General features: G+C 39.8%; 2 protein-coding genes across 9 annotated transcripts in view; one reads left to right on the top strand and one right to left on the bottom strand.

The window, feature by feature from the left end:
* Positions 1-1,104: 1,104 nt before the first annotated feature.
* Positions 1,105-6,927, bottom strand: LOC105188508 (uncharacterized). Of its 8 annotated transcripts, XR_003113632.1 has the most exons (8): positions 6,718-6,927; positions 6,397-6,584; positions 4,578-5,130; positions 3,829-3,915; positions 3,587-3,717; positions 3,174-3,377; positions 2,918-3,091; positions 1,105-1,336 (listed from the first exon to the last, which is right to left on the bottom strand). XR_003113632.1 is itself a non-coding variant. In XM_011150022.2 (3 exons), the coding sequence occupies exon 2, from the start codon at positions 6,302-6,304 to the stop codon at positions 4,589-4,591; it is 1,716 nt and encodes a 571-aa protein (XP_011148324.1). In that variant the 5' UTR covers positions 6,305-6,584; positions 6,718-6,927; the 3' UTR covers positions 3,994-4,017; positions 4,578-4,588. The 8 variants fall into 8 exon arrangements, 2 of the variants coding, with proteins under 2 accessions (XP_011148324.1, XP_011148323.1); XR_003113633.1 differs by lacking the exon at positions 6,397-6,584; XR_003113629.1 differs by lacking the exon at positions 1,105-1,336 and having other exon boundaries at positions 3,059-3,091; positions 4,578-6,584.
* Positions 6,928-9,118: 2,191 nt separating this feature from the next.
* The window catches only part of DIP2 (disco-interacting protein 2), an 80,421-nt gene continuing 67,761 nt past the window's right edge, over positions 9,119-21,778 (top strand). The window contains exon 1 of the mRNA XM_019843803.2: positions 9,119-9,292. Coding sequence (XP_019699362.1) covers positions 9,208-9,292 — 85 coding nt within the window. The 5' untranslated portion in view covers positions 9,119-9,207. The remainder of the gene's footprint in view (positions 9,293-21,778) is intronic.

Below are 21,778 nucleotides of genomic sequence, written 5' to 3'. Positions count from 1 at the left end.
CAGGGAGTGACCAAGCCGTTCCCGCGAGAAGACCAAGTTCTCCTACGGATGCTTGGAAGAAAGAGCTCGAAGGCAGCCGGAGCCGCTCCTGAATTACGGCAACGCCGTGAACACAAGAATAGAAGACGAGATTCGAACCATTTAAGCCTCAACCCAGCAGAGTGTGTAGAGCGGTGGTTCGAATCCAGAACGTAAGCGCACGACCGCTTTAGGAAAGCCTAGAAAGCGCGTCGGTAACCAGCAGTGCGATAAATCCGCACTAAAAAAAGCAGCACAGATTGTCATTGAGAACGGCCAAGCAAATGATATGGCAAAAGACAAGATGAAGCAAGGCAAGGCGCGCCCGGTTATATAGCCGGGCGGCTGAATCTTGCATGCGGGTAGTGGAATCATGGGCTGCGCTGCATAGCGGCCACGGTCGGAGCTACCAGTCAGGCGCGGGGCGCCAGCGGAAGTCCCGCGCGCTCGCTCGCAAGAAACCGGCGTCCCTCGCCGCTTGCGAGAACGCCCCGGGAGCTAGGCCGCTCGCCCCGCAGTGCCGATCTGCTAGTCGACTTTCTGCACGGCAGCCCGAGCTGTACGGAACAGGGTGCTAGATGATTTTTCAACAATATCAGACAATAACAGACTATTCTTCTATCATTATTTTTACGAAAATTCATATTTTTGGAATAAAGATTCGTGAAAATTCATGATCTCGGAAAGAATATATTTTCCAATTATTCGTACATTTTTTTCAGAATCTTGCCGAAAAATGCTCCCTGGAAAATCCCTCACATACCTATTTTCATAGGAAAAGAAATTAATTTCGGATCACACGATTAAGAATCTAAGCGTTGCACTCAATTCTTCATCCATTACAACTGCCATATTGGATCCGCCATTTTCAATTTTGGACACCTGACTACGGAATGTTCATGAGCGACCCGAAAACCTCCCAGATATCGATTCTCATTCACGGCGCGCTCCCACTCCTCAGTTCTGTCATTAATAACTCGATAATTATTGCGAATCTCGCAAAACGGTATGGGACTTTTATGTTTGTCTTAACCCAACTACCTTCATACTTCGGGTTGTAAACTTATAACCCCCCATCCTGTATATTGGAATTAAAACCTAGATTTATTGTATAGCCTTTATTCTTTTTTCATACATCATGTCTCTGTTTCTTCTATTGTCTGAAGAAAAGAAGCTTTTCTTGAGCTGCACGATTCTTTTTTTCTGCTAATGTTAACTTAGCACGATCCCACTTCTTCCTGATTGGTTCTTTATCTTTCACGATCTTCGTGGATTAGCTCGGATAGCTTCGGTGAGCTTTCTTATAGATGTTCTTGATCTAAATAAACGATATTTTTTTTTGTTTAATGTCTATATACAAGGTATCTCAGAACTTTGGGACATGGGCTTCGTAGGGATATAGAATTAAGTGAGAGGAACAAAAAAGTCCTTTACCATAATGTGAAAATCGTAATAATTCTTTAGTAATAACCGCGTAAAATTTGGCGTTTTCCACGCCCATCGCGGCCTATAGACGCTCCGCGGCAAGCTGTATACGTAGAGGCTGAGCGATAACGCGTCTCGTGCTGACTATCGCGATGGCATCTTGGTGCTTTGACGTCGCGCGACGGTCAGCGCGAGACGCGTTATCGCTCAGCCCCTACGCATACAGCTTGCCGCGGAGTGTCTATAGGCCGCGATGGGCGTGGAAAACGCCAAACTTTACGCGGTTATTACTAAAAAACTATTACGATTTTCACATTATGGTACAGGGCTTTTTTGTTCTTCTCACTTAGCTCTATGTCCCTACGGAGCCCGTGTTCCAAAGTTCTGAGACACCCTGTATACTAAGTTTTCCAAAAGTAACGGACCCCCTATCTCAGAATCTATGCATTATAGGGAAAAATGATTCGTACAAAAGTTTCAGAGTTCATAAAGTTCTGTTTTTTGTGACCTTAAATTTGACCTTGACCTCGAACTTGAAGGTCATTTGAAGGTCAACTTGCGTTTTTTAAATAGGAACCCCTATTTTTTATTACACTGTTTTTTTCTACCAATTAATTTAAATAACTTTTGTTTAAAACAATTTTTTATTTGCTTAATAGTTTTTGAGATATTTGAAGAAAACTTGATCTTTTCCAATTATTACTTACGATATCTCCCTAACTATTTATCGGAAGACAAAGTGGTACGAGACTTTTCTGCTCTATTTAACCTCAAGAATATATTGTTATAATAGCGCCCTGACTTTTGTTAATTTACTGACTTTTGGAAATTTCAAAATCATAAAATTAACAAAAATCAGGACACTATTGTAACAATATATTCTTGAGACTAAATAAAGCAAGAAAGTTTAATGTCACTTTTCCTTCCGACACATAGTTAGCGAGATATCGTAAATTAAATATTGAAAAAGTCATTAAGTTTTCCTCAAATATCTCAGAAAATATTAAGCAAATAAAAAATGTTTTAGACAAAAGTTGTTCAAATTAATTGGTAGAAGAAAGTAGTGTAATAAAAAATAGGGATTCCTATTTAAAAATCGTAAGTTGACCTTCAAATGACCTTCAAGGTCGTGGTCAAGATGAAATTTGAGGTCACAAAGAAACAGAACTTTATGAATCCTAAAACTTTTGTTCGGATCATTTTTCCCTATAATGCATAGATTCTAAAATAGGAGGGTGATCCGTTACTTTTGGAAAACTTGGTATATACATACACATGGATTAATGGTAACATAAGTTTACTTTGATAAATGCATATTGAAACATGCATTTATATTTAATAACAAATAAAAATTATTGTTCAATTGCGACGCTGCTTAAATTTATAATTTAAATAGCAATTATAAGTTGAACGTATATTTTTATACATTAGGATAATTTGTATATATATTCAAAGTTATATTTTAACTACTTACATCATTTGCAGAAATTTCACATTTGATATATTGCAAAAATTATCTCTTGAAGGCTTTATCATCCTTCTCTTCAAGAGTTCTCATATAGTTGGCCACATGACCAAATATAGCTGTTTGTGGATCTCTGCATTGAATGTTTTGGATTCGTTATCATAACTGAGAAATCTCTTAGTGCTATAAAATAAGATACAAAATCGTTAAAACAGCTGAATTATAGGATACAATATTTTGAAAATCATGCAACTAAATTTATTACTTTTAGGAAATATTGAGGTCACCATCAACTGCATCTTTCATAGCCTCAAAAACTTGGGCGCCTGTTGTATAGTACATATTAGACACAGTATCCAAGTAACATTCAAATACACCTGGACCATCGTTTGATTCCTCGACATTGTATGTCACCAGATATTTCCGTGTTACCAATATACAAAGTATCCAGGGCTAATTTCTTCAGCAACTAAGAAAACAAAATATTGATTTTAACATTGGCTAATTTCTCAATATAATCTACACATATTTGACAATTTTATCGTCAGAGTATGATAATTGGGAACTTCAATTTTCTTCAATTAAACATCAAAGCGAGCTGAGGTTATCATCATGTTAAAGATCACTTCATATGTTTTTGAAGTATATTTTGGAAAGTAATTAGGAAAGATAACTTACCTTGTAAAAAATAAGCCAGTGTAATATGCAGATCCATAATTAGTAAGGCCTACTTTTATTCCATATTTCGGAAGTTCATGGTTGTAGGCAACACATAGAATTTGATCTTCTTTTATTCTTGAATATACCATCTTATGATATAATATAAATTAGTTATAATATACTATTTATACGAATTACAATACAAGTTTAATACAAAATATTGCAAAATACATTAAAGCTAAATATATTATTCTATTTACCTGACAAATAATACCTTTGTTAGAGAATCATATAATCAACCCAGCAAACACAATATTACATGTAACGTGCATGTTAGTTGTAATTTCCTACTCAACAATATAACTGTTATATAACACATGTGTTATATATATATATTATATATATTATAATTGAATGTATATTAAGGGAGAATTATGGTTCAGATCGCTCTAAAAAAAGATAAATTTAGAAATTGTTTTCAGGAAACTAAAAAACTGTGATTAAATTAAAATTTTATGGGGAGTTTTACACATATTTAATAAAAAAATATAAATTTTTACAAAGTATTTCATTTAGATTTGGTTAAATTATGTGCTGTTTCGCACGAGGCATCGCGTGTTGTCACGATTTGCCGTTGACATTCTAGTGTCTGTTTGAGTGATCTGAAGCATAAATGTAAAGCATTTTTTTTAAATATCAATGCTTCTATAGCGTGAACCTCAATCCGGATAAAAAGATATACGATTTCCTTAAGAAAAAAACTTGAATTAAAAAAAAGTTCGATTTTTCTTCAACCTTTTAACACTTTTTCACCAAGAAAATAGTTTATTATTAACCTTTTATTAGTTTCATATATTTACTGCAAAGATATAACTGTTATATTGAATTATCTAAAAGCACTGAAGCCGATTCGATTATAAGTTTTTGAGTTTTAATGTCAATCGACTTGTAAAACGTAGTTTCGAGAAAAACGCATTTAAAGTTTTGGTTACTATTTCTTCATACTTACAATGTTTTTGGCTAATCTGCTATTCCTGGTCCGTAAAATAACCCTTCTGATTCTTCGTAAAAATCGTGTAATTTCTTTATATTGCTTTGACTGGCCATACGAGCTTTTTTTGCAGTATTAGCACTCTTGATTTCCGTATGTGTGTGTCGCTGTTTATCCGCGTAATCAACAAACAACTTACATTGTTGACCAATAATTACTCCCATTGTCTCCATAACTTTTAGAATGGTAATGTAACCCTCGTTAAACATTCCCGCAGCCAAATATGCACAAGATTCAATAACTTTTGACCCAGAATGAAGATGTTTCGGTGCGAGACGGCAGATCGTTGCGTTAAAACTCTCGTTATTATTTCGAATATTTCCGCCTAAGCATTGTTCTAACAAGTCTAGAGATGATAAGTCCTTATAAATAGACTTTATTGCTCTTTGGACATCTTTGTGAAGTGGTGGATCGTGGTGAAATTCGGCAAGATTATTCACGGCTTCAGCGCGACGCCACTCACACCAGCTGTCCGGTCCCGGGGGACAATACATATGTTGCGGTTTTTTATCTGTAGAACATTTATGATAGAATGTAGCCCATATTGCCTTCTTCATTTCTTCAACGGAATGCGAATTTCTTCGGATGGCTAAACCATAGTTTACTGTTAGATCTGTTATTAACGAATTGGTTAATCTTCTTTTCCCTCCAAGTTTCTCAACCTTCTTTTTGTTTCGAAGGCACGAGCCCATTCTTTTCTGCACGTGCCCAATGCACTCACATTTTTTAATTGGCTTTTCTTCATAAGGATTGAAATCTAAAAGTGCTTTAAAAGTTTTAGAGTCACCATCACTGATGTAAGTAGTATATTTAACTCCGAATTTTTCCTCTGATTTTAGGAACATTTCTTTCATTGAATCAACCTTCATTTTACCAGCAGAATCAAAATTATTAACATCGCAGATATCTTGGTGATTTTCAGCCCAAATCTTGTAATCTTCAGTACCTTCCTTATTTTTCCAAAAAGCACATGCCTGACAGTAGCTTGATTTTACTACAAAATCTATTACTTTGCCAGTATATTTTCCTATAAGAGTAGATATGCCAAATAAAGAGCTGAAACCTTGTTTTTTCCATGAACCATTTCCAGAAACAGTTAATTCATCAGCAGGTTTTCCATTTTCTACGTTTTGCTCTTTTTCTTCGTTTACAGCTTTTTTACTAAAAATGTTGAACATAGCTAATGCTGCAGTATGTATATTTTTTAAAGTCGCATAGTACGTTGATATATATATGCCCTGGCCCATATCCATAAGGCCACAAAATAAATTTAATCCTTCTCTACCGATTCCTAGCAGTCTCATAATAAGAACTATTCTTCGGTTAATTTCGTAAGCTCTGTCGACAAGTGGACACGAAGACACATACTGCATTCCACATGTACAGCTTATTCTGATTTTAAATCCCAGGGCGTGTGTACCTGATTCACTAAAATTTACTTGTCCTTTACATTTCTTACAAATCACAAGCTGAGAAAGTGCGGAAAATACTGTATAAAATTCTAAAATACGATATCCGTGATTGGGATTTATTTGAATATCTTCGTTATTGTTCACTTTCAATTTTTGCGCTGCTGTACTCGTAAATGAAGTTTCATGTTCGAATGTAAATTGATTGCCTTGAAATTTTCTTTTCTTATGTCTGTCTTGACGACCAGAACTTCCTCTTGGGTACTTTTTCTCCATGATAATAAGTACGTCTACTCGAGTCAAGATTCAAGAGGGAACTAAGTTTGAATGACCATTAGAAATTATAATCTTGCTGAAGATGTACATACATATAAAGGCCACTGTATATGGAGAAGATCCTGCTTATTTGGATGCTCTGTTCCTTCGACAACAAATAATTTCCACTTGCTCCGACCCGTATCTGACAGCGTCGAATGGTCGGACGTTAAACCGCTCATATCTTCGTTAATATTTCGAATTTCGAAAAATCGCTACACCGACATATTCTTAAGATGTACTATAAAAATATGTAAAAAAAATTTTTTTTCGAGTTTTTGAAAGTTTGAATCCATAATCCTTCCTTAAGGAAGAGTGATATCAAGGAAAGTAATATTATTCTTAATATTACGAAAAGATAACCTCAAACGTACCATCTCGCCCGAGTAGCTCAACCGCACGTTTCAAATCCTTGTCAGAAAACAAGAGGCTGTATTCAGGAAACACAACGGTTACACAACGGTTGAGTAATTTGCGTTATTGATCTGAATGTTACAATCTAACAGTAAAGACCAATAGTCACTAATCCCTTAGTGAACGCTTTGTTCTTTGAATACAGTCATTGGATATAGACACAGACTCCCTTCTTGGATAACGAGTGACAAGTTTGTCAGTGCCACCATAGTCCGTACTCGAATATGTTCAAACTAAAATAAGTCACGTGACGCAGAGTAAGGATACGCGCTATATTTAAACCCATGCACGCGCGCTTATATAGGATGTCTCATTTTAAAAAAGCAAAAATCTCGAAAAATATGAAAGATGCTAGAAAACGTTTCAGATAAAAGTTATATGGTTTCATAAAACAACTATATCATTTTGTTTATAGATAGTGCCACTTTTGAGATATTCATTGATTATTACTTTTCTTAAATGAAAACCCCAATTTTTTGTTATATCATCTTCTTTTACTAATTAATTTTAACAACTTTTGTTTGAAATATTTTTTATTCGTCTAATATTGTTTGAGATATTTAAGGAAAATTTGATAACTTTTTCAATATTTAACTTACATCTCGCTAACTATTTGTCGGAAGAAAAAGTAGTACTAGACATTTTACTTTATTTAATCTAAAAAATATATTGTTGTAAGTAATAGTACCCTAACTTTTGTTAACTTATCGATTTTTGGAAATTTCAAAATCATCAAATTAACTGCGAACTTATTGCTTGGAAATTTAATTCTACGAGACATAGAACATAGAAACATAGAGACATAGAACGAAGTAAGGATATAAATGTTCGCATTATCTTCGGTGTAGCTGAAACAATCGGTATTGTCATGACTTTTAAATTACCTCCAGGTCTTTCAGAGCTCTTTTGCCAATAGGAAAATTTATGTTAAAGACTGCCAGCACTTACGAAAATTCTGACAGTCTTTAACATTACCTCGTCGATATTGATATTTGATACTTTCCGATGTCTTTTTCCCATTATTCCATATCTGCTATCATTTACGCTTATTTCGAGTCACAGCTTCATATTCCAGCCATGATATTCCTAAGAGGGCGTTAGCGCTCAGAAAGATTTCTCTGATATTTTAAATCCCGTAAAACTGACGGTCTTTATTAATATCTCGTCGGTGGTCACATGCTACTTGAGAGTAAAAGGTCCTTTAAAACTAGTCATTGAGTCCTATTGAATGCTTCGCGACACTAGATGGCGCCAGGTAACCCACCAGCCATGCTTCAACGCGTCTAGCCGGTCGGTCATCACTCCAAAGCGAAGCTTTTTTCCATTGAAGAAGAGACATCCCAGACAGCACCAGACATCCAATGGATGTACGTTTCACGTCCAATTTATGTCCGTATGTCCGATTTATGTCCGTGGACATGAATTGGACGTAACAAGGATGTCCTTATTGGACATCGGACCTGTAGGACGTCCGATGTACGTCCATCGGACGTCCTATGTCCGAAGTTATGACAAACGTACGTCTTATGGACGTTTCATGTAAAAAAAAATGGACATATAATGGACGTCCAATGGACATCCGTGTGCTGTCTGGGATCATTCTTAATAAAAAGTCAGGACATGCGATGTGACTGAACAGTAAATCGAAAGCTCTCTTATCTCTATCCAAGTAGCAGACTGATGTCAAATGACGTACTAATGACATCTTAATGACATTAGCTAACGTCATTAAGACGTCATTAGTACGTCATTTGACGTCAGTTTGCTACCAGGGTATGTAGCACGTTTGAGCGATAAGTCGAAAGGCCTTTCATGCGATTAGTGTGATTCAGCAATGAATTATCTTCTATGATTTCTGTAACTTCCTACATATTGTTGTCACATGAAATCGCGGTTACAAATATAACGGTCACATATATCACACGATTCAACCGAAAGCTGACGTGACTCTAAGTTCAAGATTGATAATCTCAAGAGAGACAATCTCCAAGTAACGACTTGATACGAGTCTCTCTCTTTCTCTCCCAACGATCTCTCTTCTCCCAACGATAAATTCATGAGCATCATGAGATATCGTCAGTAATCAACACCGCGATCCAAAGTCAGCGATGCGTGATCGCACGCAAGTCAGAAACGGAGATTTTTCTCCCCGTCGTTTACTCGAATGTCTCCGTTTCTTTTCAGCGTATCTTCGCCGTTGCCGCCATAGCTCGCTCGACTTGCAATCGCGAGCGTCACGTTCGATTCTCTCCGTCTCGATACTTATCGATATCCGCCGTTTGCGAATCACCTGTTCGCGCTTGGGGCGCGGACGCGCGTGCGTATAGTGGCGCCGCCGGGCGACGCGACTGAGTACTCAGTGGCAGGCAAGATGGCCGAGCGGTGGTGACGGGTCGTGGTATGCACGGCTGGTGGACTCGCGATCACGGTGCAGCGCGAATGGCCTAGCGATGGCCGAGTACAACATCGACATCGGCAAGCTCCCGGAGGACGTGCGGGAGAAACTCGCCGAGTTGGATCTCGAGCTGTCCGAGGGTGAGTGACTTTTCCTCTGACCGATCGGCGAGCGATGCGATCATCCGCCGCCCCTCGCGGTGCGAACCCTCGTCCGTCTCTCTCTGTCTCCTTCTTTCTCTCTCGCTCTCGCTCTCGCTCTCTCTTGCTCCCGCTCCGGCCCTCTCGTTCTTTCTCACTCGGCCTTTCTTTCTGCTCCGCTCCTCTCTGTCTCGCTCCTTCTGACTCACCCCATGCAACACCGAGACAGAATCCCCTAGAAGCCCTCGTTTGTTGATAAAATCGATAACACCTTGCGGCCGTTGCCGTCTCCGTTCGCCATGCGAGGAGAGCGCGAGAGCGCGAGAGCCGCGCGATTTTTCAGGGATGCTCCGACTCGCGACTCGTCGCTGCAAACGGCGACCGGCGCCGTTCTTTTTATAAATCGAGCGGCGAGCAAGTGCGCATTAGTCGCGAAAATCGTTAGCCCTCTGCGGCGACCAGGAGGAGGACGCGAGGGAGCGCGAGGAGACGACACGAGGAGAGGGCGAAGCTCGAGAGAGAGAGAAAGAGAGAGAGAGAGAGAGAGAGAGAGAGAGAGAGAGAGAGAGAGAGAGAGAGAGTCGCAAGAAAGTACGGCGGATTCGAGTTGCCGGTGCGCGCAGCGCACTTCTCGATAACGAAGGACATGGGTTTGCCATTTCTCCTTATCTATTCCTAAACAATCGCAATGGCCGCCCACCCCCTTCGGCACCGTCGAGACCGGCCGGACGCGTTCCGATGCAACCGATGCGGCCTCGCTCCCGGCTCGTTGCGCGTTAACACAAGACGTTTTATCCCCTTGATGAGGTTACGTCGCGTCGTCTCGGCTCCGTTCGTCCGATCATCGGAGAAACGTCAGCTCGAAATCGCCGCATCTCTAGCCCGATCTCGAGGAGTCGCCGAACGGGCGAGTCTCGTCGCGCAGAGCTTTCGGGTCGCGACGGTCCCGATTCTCGACAATTGTCGCATACGATATTTCATGAATGTCACTAGTTATCACGATTCTCAGCCAGTTAAATTGTCTGATTGATGAAATATCATATATGATATCTTTTACAAATTTTCCAGAATAAAGGGCTCGCATTTTAAAAAAATGTATACGATATTTCATGAATGTCACTAGTTATCATGATTCTCGGCTAATTAAATTGCTCCATTGATGAAATATCGCACGATATTTCTCACAAATTTTCGAGAATAAGGGCTCTGTTCTTCTCAGCTGAGGCAGGTTGCGCTTCTCGCCTGCGGAGTGAAACGAGCGTGTCACCTGATTCTCAGATATATCAGGGTTTATATTGATTTCGTATTAGCTCTTCGGTCTGTTCTCGCTTCCTGAAGTGGCCTGCGCTACTCGCGCTTGAGCGAGAGGAGAGCAAATTTTGCATTTTTTTCTCGGCGCAATTTGTCTCACGCAAATCAATGTTGCATCTCACCTTTGTATGTAAAATACGTCCGGTAGCCGTGAATAAATTAATAATAATAATAATAATTAATAATGATAAACCGAGCGCGTAGCTGAATTTTTTTTTAAGAGAAGTTGAGTCGATATTAACCTCGAGGATAATTGAGTTAATTTTCATCAGGTATATGGGGTGTTTGAGAAAGAGGGCTGAGGACTTTAAGGGCGAACAGTATGAGTATCTCGCGCAAGATGGAGGATAGGGGTCCTGAAATAAACAGGGTCGACACATTGATATCGTCGGCGTTACGAGTAATTATTTATTTCAATTGAAGCGAATGAAATTTATCGCAGCAATGCGACATCATTCTTGCCGGGCCCATGAAAACTTTGTGACAACTCTCTGCAGTCGTTCGCTCTGTTTAAGAGGTTATGTGATTAACAACGCTCGGTGAAGCGTTGTACAAACGGGGAGAAGATAAATATTTATTTATATTTTAAGAGCAAGAAACTCTTTTTCTTCTCATTTATTGAATATAGAAGGATGTTTCTTTAGGGATTCCTTTAAAGCACGGTTCTCTTTCTCTCTCTCTCTCTCTCTCTCTCTTCAGCGGTAAATCACATGGACAGGTTACATCAGAGAGTACAAAAGCAGCAGAAGCGAGCGAGTCACTTGCTTTGATTGAAACAAATAATTGTTCGTAGCTTAATTTAATATTAATTTTTCGACTCGTGTTTATTGGGACTTTTTCCCTCGATTTTGCGAGTACTATCTGCTCTTGATGTCCTGAAACTTTTCCTTTAAACGTCCTGTATAACTTCATTTTCAAAGAGAAGAAAAGAGAAACAAAGTTCCGTGTGCGGATTCTTCTTCGAGGGGGAAGGGGAGGGAAGAGCATGTCGTTGTAGAAAAGCTTCTTGTAAAATTTGCAACGCAGCGCAGGTGTTCAGCCTGAGAGGAAGACAGAGGCCCTTTGTGCTTCCGGAGGAATTTTTACGCGGGACTTCATACTTGCCGGGCATCTCCGAGTGCTCGACTCGCTCGCTCGCGCGATTCGTCTTCGTCCGATGACATTTCTTTTCGCTCGCGATCAAGGTCGTGCTCGGCTCCTTCGCGCTGTGACGCGGACTTTTCGCCGGTTGTGTAAGATCACAGAACGACGCAGAACGAATCCGTTTCGGCTTTTCCGCCGTGCGCGCGCGCGCGCGCGCGCTGTGCTAACGCACTTGGGAATGTGTTTATTTGCATCCGTAGTTAGGACTGTTGTAACGAGAAGGCGACCGGTTTCTCCAGCCGCTGCCGCTTCTGCCGGCAGGTGTGCCACCTCGGAAAATTTACTCCTTCGTCCTTCGCACGCGTCGATCCGCTGACGTAACGGGAAGTCGAAATAGCCGCCGCCTCGCGTCGATCAGGAGCAGCTCTCGCTCGCTCATTCGCGAATCTCATTCCAGAAAGTCGCCGGCAAGCGAGGACCAGTCCTTGCGAAAACGAACGAGTCGCGAGTCATCAGCGGAGTGCCAATTTGGCAACCGCAGCCCTCTCGCTTTTATAGCAGCGCTCCGTCGCGGCTATGAAGATATCGAGTGTGACGCGGCCGAGAGCCTCGGCGAGGTCTCTTCTTCTTCTCCTTGTGGGCTGGACTTTCTCCAAAGTTCGGTTAAGATCCAGTCGACGACGATCAGCCGGCGGGATTGCCGGCCGGTAATTTCTAGCTGTGTGATTTACCGCCTGATAATAAGCAGGCATTCCGTAATTTTGTGTATGTCGGCGGAGCAGGGCGGTGAATGCTCACTCGATTGTGCGACGGCAATTTGAGACGCCAATTGCAGAAAGAGGACACACGCGGCCGTTTCTCGCTCTCTCATCTTGACGCATTTGATCGAGCATTTCCTACGTCCAGTCGAGTGCGAAAGCGCGACTTGGGAGTCGAAATTAAATAATCAATTGAATAAAATTAATAATAAACTCCTCTTGAGCAAATATTCTCTTAAGTGCCTTCAAAGCAGAACATTTTCGCTTTCCACAAGTTCACGCCGGAGGAGAAGATTCATGACCGACCTTCAAGGCGACGGCGAAGCTTTTTTCTTAGCGGAAACTCGTGAAAAGTGAGCGTTTCCAACTTGAACGAAAGTTGTCCAATTAACAACATAATTAATAACATGGAGACTTACGGAGTTAGTCCTTGGAATATTGGAATAATTATTAGCTGCGGGAATATTTGTCCAAACTTGCACACGGCGAATCAGCCTTCTCCGTCAAACTGTTTTGAATTCCAATCGCATTTATATTAGAACTTCGCTGCCTCTTCTTCATTATTAGATTCTACGTTAATTGATTCCTTCTAAGAGTCCTCTATAAAAACGCCGCCTCTGTCGCAGGTCTCGCTGCGCTTGCCGGCTCTTGGAAGGAATTAATTCACGCAGAGATGAAATCACTTCGCCAATATGCGACATCTATATTGAAATTTCCGCAATTCAAACAGCAACGAATGAAGGTCGAATCGGGTCTTGCCATTTGATTCGACTAGTTCGTGTCGGTGACTGACGTTGTAACATTAATTTGCGCATCTATATCGAAATTTCCGCAATTCAAACAGCAACGAATGAAGGTCGAACCGGGTCTTGCCATTTGATTCGACTAGTTCGTGTCGGTGACTGACGTTGTAACATTAATTTGCGCATAGAACATAACCAAATAATAACAAATTAACTTTTAATATACCAAGAGTCTTCGATTAACGTTGTTTACCAAGCCGGAGTCCTTAGAGGACTCCATCGCTTTTGGGAGATATTCCCAAGGAGTTATATTATTAATATCACGCAAGCAGACTTGCAAAGAATTTTGCAAGTCTGCTTGCGTGATATTAATTCCAAGCCGGACACATAGAAAAATCACGAGAGACTTGGATGTTATAATTAACCTATGTGAAGCTGGCCCCTCATTATCAAAATTTGAAAAAAATGATGAGAGTTCTAGTTGCTTTCCGAAGAGTTCTAGAGTTCTCAATCGGTTTTAGAAATAGTTAAAAAAATTTCTAAGTCCAATTAGGAAAAAATTTTTTTTCGAAAATCGGTCAGTTTCTTTAGAGTTATGGTGGCCCCCCGAAGAGTTCTATCGATTTTCCTTATGACTTGAATCGATTCGAGCGGAAATGAAAGAGTTCTAGCTCGCTAAAGTGGAAGGTTTTGTGAAGTTGGCTCCCCCTTTTTTCAATTGCCTTTTTGACTGTTTAAAACGCCAGAACTATTTCTAAAACTGATTGAGAACTCTAGAACTCTTCGGGGGGTAACTAGAACTCTCATCATTTTTTTCAAATTTTGATAATGAGAAGCCAGCTTCACATAGGTTATAATACGATAGTGCACGAAAAAATTACCTTCTGGAGTTCTCAGGGTTCTTATGGCCCTTGCAAGTATTATGGCCACTCTCAATATCTCCGTTATTAGATAACGAATTTCAGTTATTACTTATGGATTCATTTGTTTAATAGCTCGCCGTTAGCGCAGCGACGCTAATATATCGATACACGATAGCTAACACTTTTTATAACGCAATTTTACTTTCTAGCACTTCGAAATGTTTTTCAAGGTACATTTTAGCATTTAATCAGACGTGTTTCCTCATTATTTTTAAACTTGAGCGTGTTATCACACACGAATATATGTACAGTTGAGTATTTTGTTTGTCACTTGACACTTTATTCGGCTGCACATCTTTCAAGTTGTGCAAAGTTAAATGAAACAGTTAAATGAAACATGATATCTCGCTAATGAGGCCCCATAAAAGTGCTGATAAATACTGTCTCTTCTTCGAGGTTTTTATACCAAAGTATTTATTCGATTCTAATCTGTAGTCCACTGTTGCACTTATGTTTGCACTACACTGTTGTCTTTCTGGCAGATTGCATTTTCTAACGAACAAGTCAATATCCGCATTAAAAATCCGCAGTTATATTCATTATTATTTTTCTTCCAAGAGTTTAATTTGAATAAATATATAATTTCGTCAGCTAAAACGCTTTATGTTATTTTGAACAAAATCAATTTTTTCTATCAGTTTTAGTGGGAGGCCACATTACCACCCCATTTTTTCGCTGGCTCATTATGCTGTGTTGCTACATTTTTATAAATAACATTCTAAGTAATAAACATTACATAAATTTGAGTTTAATCGATTAAATAACTGTGGCAAGTGTAAGCAAGTGGCAAGTCTGTTCTCACTTTAAAATATTGATTATTGGCAAGATTATTGTACAAAATGTGAATGAAAGGCCATAATATTACTTTTTCCTCTATATACAGGATGTCCGAGATCTTTTGGAAACGAAAAATTGTGAAGATTAATCAGATCGAACTGAGAAGGAAAATCAAGTACCATTTTGCTAAAATCGCGATAGTTATTAAGTTATTAATGACTTACAAAAACGACCACATCCTAGTTCTTTTAATTGATAACTGGAAAATTTATTTGTTTGTATTTATTTGCAAAATAGAAAAGAACTTTTTTGTTCAGAATGACTTAATCTATGATCGGCTATGATAGTTATATTGTGCCTAGCGATAGGCTTCAAGATTCAGGGTTCAAAGTTCAATGTACTCATATCTATCATTAGACACAATAGTCGTCATAATTATAGGTCATTCCGACAAAAAAGTCTTTTACCATTTTGCAAGTAAGTAGACAGATTTTCAAGTTATTAAGAACTTCTAGATGCGGTCATTTTTAATAATTAACCACTTAATATCTTGCGATTTCTGCAAAATGATACTTGACTCTTCTCAGTTCGATCTGATTAATCTTCACAATTTTTCGTTTCCAAGAGATCCCAGACACCCAGTATACTTGAAGGGTTACATACATAACCAATAAGAAGCGAAAACGAGCCAAAGAAAAACACTTATCGCGGATTGCATGCGTTTATCGTATCTTTAGTGACTCAGGCCAGAGTTGAACATCGAGACAATGAGTGGAAGTCAACGCGTAAATGGACGGTCACCGTGTTAACAACAAACTGTTTTTCAAACCGCCATGTTGGCGACCTTGCAGGCTAAGTTAGCGAATCGTCAATGAGCTCGCTGAGAATTTGCAGGAGGTCAGCCCTGCTAATCGTCGTAAAAGCTCTCCATGCGTCGCCGTGATCGATACGGCGCATCCCGGCGACGGACGGATCCTCCGGCATGGATCCTGCGTCGCGGACGAGAGTGCCAATTAATCACGAGGAAGGTCATCACCTGGAGGTCACGAGTCAGTCCCGGCCGCGGCCGATTGAACGAACGCGGGGAAAACGCGCAACTTCTTTTCGTCAACTACGCGCGGTCGGTCAGTGCACGTGGCGGCCGTAACGTAAGCGGCTTACGTCGTCCAGCTGCAAATAAGACTTAAAAGTCTGCGTCAGCGGCGAGTCGTGCATCCGCATTAATAAAGAGGAGGACGGCTGCGTCTCGCATGGACGCTCGTTGCACGTCGTCGTTTAAAACTCGCCTCGTCTCGTCTCATCTCGTCTCGTCGAGCTACGATTCTCATCGGCACTCTTCGCGTGCTCTGATAGCGTTATCGTGCTTTAAAGACATCGTTCTTCGTCCCGTGGCGAGGGCGGCTGTATGCCTCGACTATCGACTCGATGAGAGAGCGAGGAGGGGGGGGGGCAGCAAGAGAGGACGGGCAATAGCTGGCACTTTCGATGGTGTGCGGTCGGTCTTGTTTCGTAGATAAAATTCACGTGAATTTCCTCTCTCTCTCTCTCTCTCTCTCTCTCCCTCTCTCCCTCTCTCTCTCTCTCTCTCTCTCTCTCTCTCTCTCATACACATACGATCCTTTGTCAATGCACAATTCCCAAGCGGACAACGCGCTCGCCCACATTCCAGATCGCGCGGCCGGACTTTTTACCGGCCGCCGCGGGAGAGCACAAAAAGTATCGCATAATTGGGGCTTTACGCTTACCGCGAGAAAGTGACTAATTTGTTTCGAAAGCATAGCCGACGGATAACGTGCATTAATCACCGCGGATGCCGGCTCGGACGGCGAGCATAATAGAGCCACGGGACGAAATGTAGGCGCTCCACCTCGTCGCGCGGAGTTGGCACCTTCGCTTTCCAGCGTCGCGAGATTTAACGCGGGTTCTATTTGCGCCCGCGATAGATCTCAGACCCGCGAGGCGATCGTGAATCTTTCGAGTCCTCTGGTGTGAGCTCGTGAAAAGCGAACACTCCCGAGTGCCTTCAATGTTGGAGGTTCTCGCTTTTTACGAGTCCGCACCAGAGGAGGGAATTCACGACCGAACCTTTGGCGATGGTGAATTTTTGTTTTTTTTTTTTTTTTTCAGTGCGAAATGAAAAGTGAGCGTTCCTAAATGCCCCCAAAGCAGAAGAACGTTTTTATCTTTCACGATTTCACGCTGCAAAGGGGATATTCATGAATCTTTTCAAGCGAACAAATGCGCCCATGTTTCGTTTCGATCCGATTTTCGGACCCTCGGGAGTGACAATTTCTTTTGCATACTATTGAAGCTCACGTTGAGTTGATTTCAGAAACGTGTACCCCTCTGATCTCTGAGCTTCTTACAGTTCTCGAGCCCAAAAATGGTCCAAAAGGGTCCCAACTTGAGCAGATGGCGCCACAAGAGACCTGGTTTAAACTTAGCGTGACTTGGACCTGCTACGTGCTGCTGTCTGTCTGACCAATTATCGCCATTTACTGATTAGTTAAGATTTCATTGATAAGCTCTGCATGTCAGTGTTTGGCCGCGAACGATAAACATGCGGCGCGTGTCATGCGCAGTTGAATTAGCCGCTGCCAACTGACACTTGTCTTCGTTTACAAGGCTCCATCTGCGCTGAGATCGGGAGTCTCTGAGCTATTCTTCTTGAGAATGATTAGAAAGCCTGAAGATCTCGAATCGACTCTATGTGAATCGTTTAATTGTGTGCAAAAAGGTTATCATTTGTAAAGGCTCTAAAATCAGGCGAAGCGTCTACGGCTGCCTGGCCGCACTCTTTTATTCAGGAAATTTTCGCTACTCGCGAGCTCATGCTCACGATCGAACCTCTGTTTTTCCCAGCTCAACTAACTTGTACACTCTGCCTTTAGAGCGGAACAAGTACCTAACTCAACGTTGAAGGGGGAAAGAACAAGTTTCTTTCTAGTGTAGCGCTAGTTCAGTTAAAAGTAAAAGGCTGCTAGAATGTCCCCGATAGATTATAATGATAATTTTGTCGAATTAGTTAACCTGAATGTGATAGACGGTATACAGGATGTCCTAGACCACCCATACCACCCGATCTTTTTGTAAACGCGACATTTTAGAGAAAAATGTTTCAGAATTGTTCGGTTTGAAGGGAGACATAAGACAGCGATAGCATTTTGTTTTCAGATGGCGCCACTTTCAAGATATTTACTGATCATCAATTTTCTTAAATAGAGATCTAGACTTCTTTACTTTATTTAGTCTCAAGAACATATCGCTACAATAGTGCCTTAACTTTTGTTAACTTATCAATCTCGGGAAATATCAAAATTATCAAATTAACAAAAGTCAAGGCGCTATTGTAACAATATATTCTTGACGTCAAATAGAGTAAAAAAGTGTAATACTACTTTTTCTTCCGACAAATAGCGAGATATCGCAAGCCAAATATTGAAAGAAATTATTAAATTTCATCAAAATATATCAAGAAATATTAGACAAATAAAAAAATGTTTCAGACAAAAGTTGTTAAAATCAATTGGTAGAAAAAAATGATATAATAAAAAATTGGGATTTCCATTTAAAAAAAATTGATCAGTGATTATCTCAAAAGTGTCGCCATCTGTGAATAAAATGCTATCGCTGTCTTATGTTTCCCTTTAAGTCAAACAACTTTTGTCTGAAACATTGTTCTCTAAAATGTCGCGGTTACGAAAAAATACGGATGATCTGAGGCACCCTGTATATGTCCGACAAATATTCATCGTTGTGACGTATGGTCGCATACGTTTGTCTGAATTTCTTCGGTTCGTATTTTTACAACAGCGATCAATCTTCGCGACGGGCGTGTGACGTAGCGATGTTAATGAATGAGACTTCACCTATCTCATTGCTTCCGATTTTTCTATTTCATTCATCTTGATTGATTTAACGCAGCTGAAAATATTCTGCGTTCAGCTCTAAAATCGTTCCATTTAGCTCTAAAATGCTCCGCACTGAAAGGATCGGGAAAGTGACGCTTGGAAAATTCGGAGTCAACTTTCTACGGCATCTTAACCTTCGAAAAAAAAGTCATTTAAATTATAGAATCTTATAGTTCCTAGCTATAGCTTGTGATAAGCGGGAGTAGACTGGTAAACGTTAGAAAACAACAGCGCTGTAAACTAGTTATAGTAATCATAATCAAATAGAAGAGCACGGAAGAGAATTTCACGAGGCAACGTCGACCGACTTTGCATCCATATTTTCCTCAATAATAATTACAGTTTTGACTGGCGGGAATACACAAGCGAAACGCTAGAAAATAACCGCCAGTCGTGAATTGTAACAGTTATAATCACACAAAAAAACTGTGCGCGGCGAGGTTAAAGAATTACCTAAAGGTAGTTGAAGGTCGTAATGCGCATTAAAAGTTATTAGCGACTGCCTATCCTTGAACCGCGGGTTTCCACAGTTAAAGTAACTTTTGGAATACTAAAATAGCACAGCAAATTGGCACTTTCTACTAACTCGATGGAACTACCGCTGTAATCAATCAGGGCACCTCTAGATTTATTGCGAGTGTAAATAGAACTTATGTTAGATCTTGCGATGCTGAAAAGTAGGCTGCCAGCGAGTCGAGTGTTCCGTTTCGCGTTCTTCATGCTTACGGGCGAATTGGGAACATACGTCTCACAGGATTTGCTCGTGGAACATTTAATCGTCTTATTGTTTAATGAATTTCTTGATTTTGAGAAAAAAAATTAAAAGCCACTATTCAAGATACAAGCTGCGTTATATAGGGCGTGTAAAAAGTACCGGGACGGCGAAATATCTCGAAAACTAAGCATTTAAGAAAAAGATGTTTCAGAGAAAAGTTGTATAGTTTCTCAAGAGAGATATAAAACATTTTGTTTACAGATGGCGCCATTTTCGAGATATTCACTGATTATTTTCTTCAATGGAAATACCAATTTTTTATTATATCACCTTTTTCTACCAATTAATTTTAATAACTTTTGTCTGAAATATGTTTTTATATGCCTAATATTTCTTGAGATATTTAGAAAGAATTTAATAATTTTTTTTAATATTTGGCTCACGACATCTCGCTATTTGTTGGAGGAAAAAGTGATACTAGACTTTTTTATTCTATTTTGGTTTTAACCCTTTAACTGCTGAGATATTAAATGACTAGTATGACCCTCTTCGCTGAGTTATTTTTACAATTATAAAATATTTTATAATGATAAGAGATGGCACTATATGCCCACTCAATTCAAATGTTTTTTACAAACTAAATTAAATGGGTATTACACATTGAAAGTCCAAATCGAGTAAACTCGATCGTAGCAAGACCGTCATTTTTTTCCACACTCGAGTTATCTCGACCGTAGCAGTTAAAGGGTTAAGAATATGCTGTACAATAATGCCCTAACTTTTGTCAACTTATCGACTTTTGAAAATTTCAAAATAATTAAATTAGTAAATGGAGTAAAACAGTTTGGTATTATATTTTCTTCCGACAAATAGTTAGCGAGATATCGTAAGTTAAATATTGAAAAAATTACCAAGTTTTTCTTAAATGTCTCAGAAAACATTAGGCGAATAAAAAATTCAGATAACATTTTTTCAAATTTATTGGATAGTAGAAAAGAATGATATAATAAAAAATTGGGGTTTCCAAGGTTTCCAAGAAAAGTAATGATCAGTGAATATCTCGAAAGTGGCGCCATCTATAAACAAAATGATATAGTTTTGTTTTATGTCCCTCCTGAAACCATATAACTTTTGTCTGAAATATATATTTTTTTCAAATGTTTAATCTTCAAGATACTTCGCCGTCTTGGTACTTTTTATACTCTCTGTATACTACCAGTTTTATTCTAATTTAATATTTACATTTTTTTACATCCCCAGTTATACGCGTGTATTTTTTTAAAGAAGAAAAAACAAATATTTTCTGAATTTGATTGTCCTGAGATTTGTCTGTCGTCGCGGCGTCTTTGTCGCGCGGAATTCCTGTCGCGAGATATTTACCTTCGCGATAGGTTATTAAGTCATTAGTTCTCAATATGTACGCAAACAGGAGCGTGCGTGCGTGCGCGCGCCGGCGACTGGCTCACCTAGAAAAAGAATAGAAAGCGATCTTAACCTACTATTTCATAATTGCCGTGTTATTACGCGGTACCAATTAGAGGCAACGCGTGCGTTTATCTCGACGATTTCCGGAGATTCGCGGACGGTTGTTGCGTCGCGATGTTGCCTAACCCTGAAGATTATTGTTGATTTTACATAAACTCACATGCATCGCGCTTTCGATACTGAGGGAGAAATCGACACGGGAAGAGAAGCATCGCTTACGATCTCTCTTCTAGACAGACGTTATACACCGACGTTCATAAAACTCGCCCTGCGTTTCGCAGGTGTTCGCGAGTATTTTTTAAGGTGTCAACCGCAAAAATTTCTCGCTCCAATTTTGCCGATCTTAATCCTTTGAAAACCGTCTTGTTTCTTTCAACTTTTTTAAGCTGAGCTTTGCAAAGGCGTTTAAGCCGACAAAAAATGCATTTTCAAAAGTAAAACAATGTCATCAAAATTTTTTATCTAGGGATTTTTGTGGCCACCGCTTACGAGTATAAAGTCACAATTTTTTAAATTCAAAATAGTAGACCTGATATGGCAACTAAAATCGATTTTATTTCATCAAAATAACACTAGACATCTGACCGATATGAACCTGGCAAGCAATTTCACAAAAAAAAAAAATTCGTAATACGGTTCGATTGCATTTCCTTTGTACCTATTTATACCACTTTTTGTTTTGTTTGTACCTCGAAGGATAAAAAGATAGAGGGAGGGAGCAAAATAGCTAGCAAATAAGCATAAGGCAAACGGCCAACGCCATTCGAAAAAGAATCATTT

This window comes from Harpegnathos saltator, unplaced genomic scaffold (assembly GCF_003227715.2).
Source record: "Harpegnathos saltator strain DR-91 unplaced genomic scaffold, Hsal_v8.6 scaffold54, whole genome shotgun sequence".
NCBI classification, from domain to species: domain Eukaryota; kingdom Metazoa; phylum Arthropoda; class Insecta; order Hymenoptera; family Formicidae; genus Harpegnathos; species Harpegnathos saltator.
This window is presented reverse-complemented; position numbering and strand designations above follow the sequence as displayed.

Bases quoted from the DNA above. Each gene is read 5' to 3' on its own strand.
- LOC105188508 (XM_011150022.2), bottom strand. From the start codon at position 6,304: ATGGAGAAAAAGTACCCAAGAGGAAGTTCTGGTCGTCAAGACAGACAT.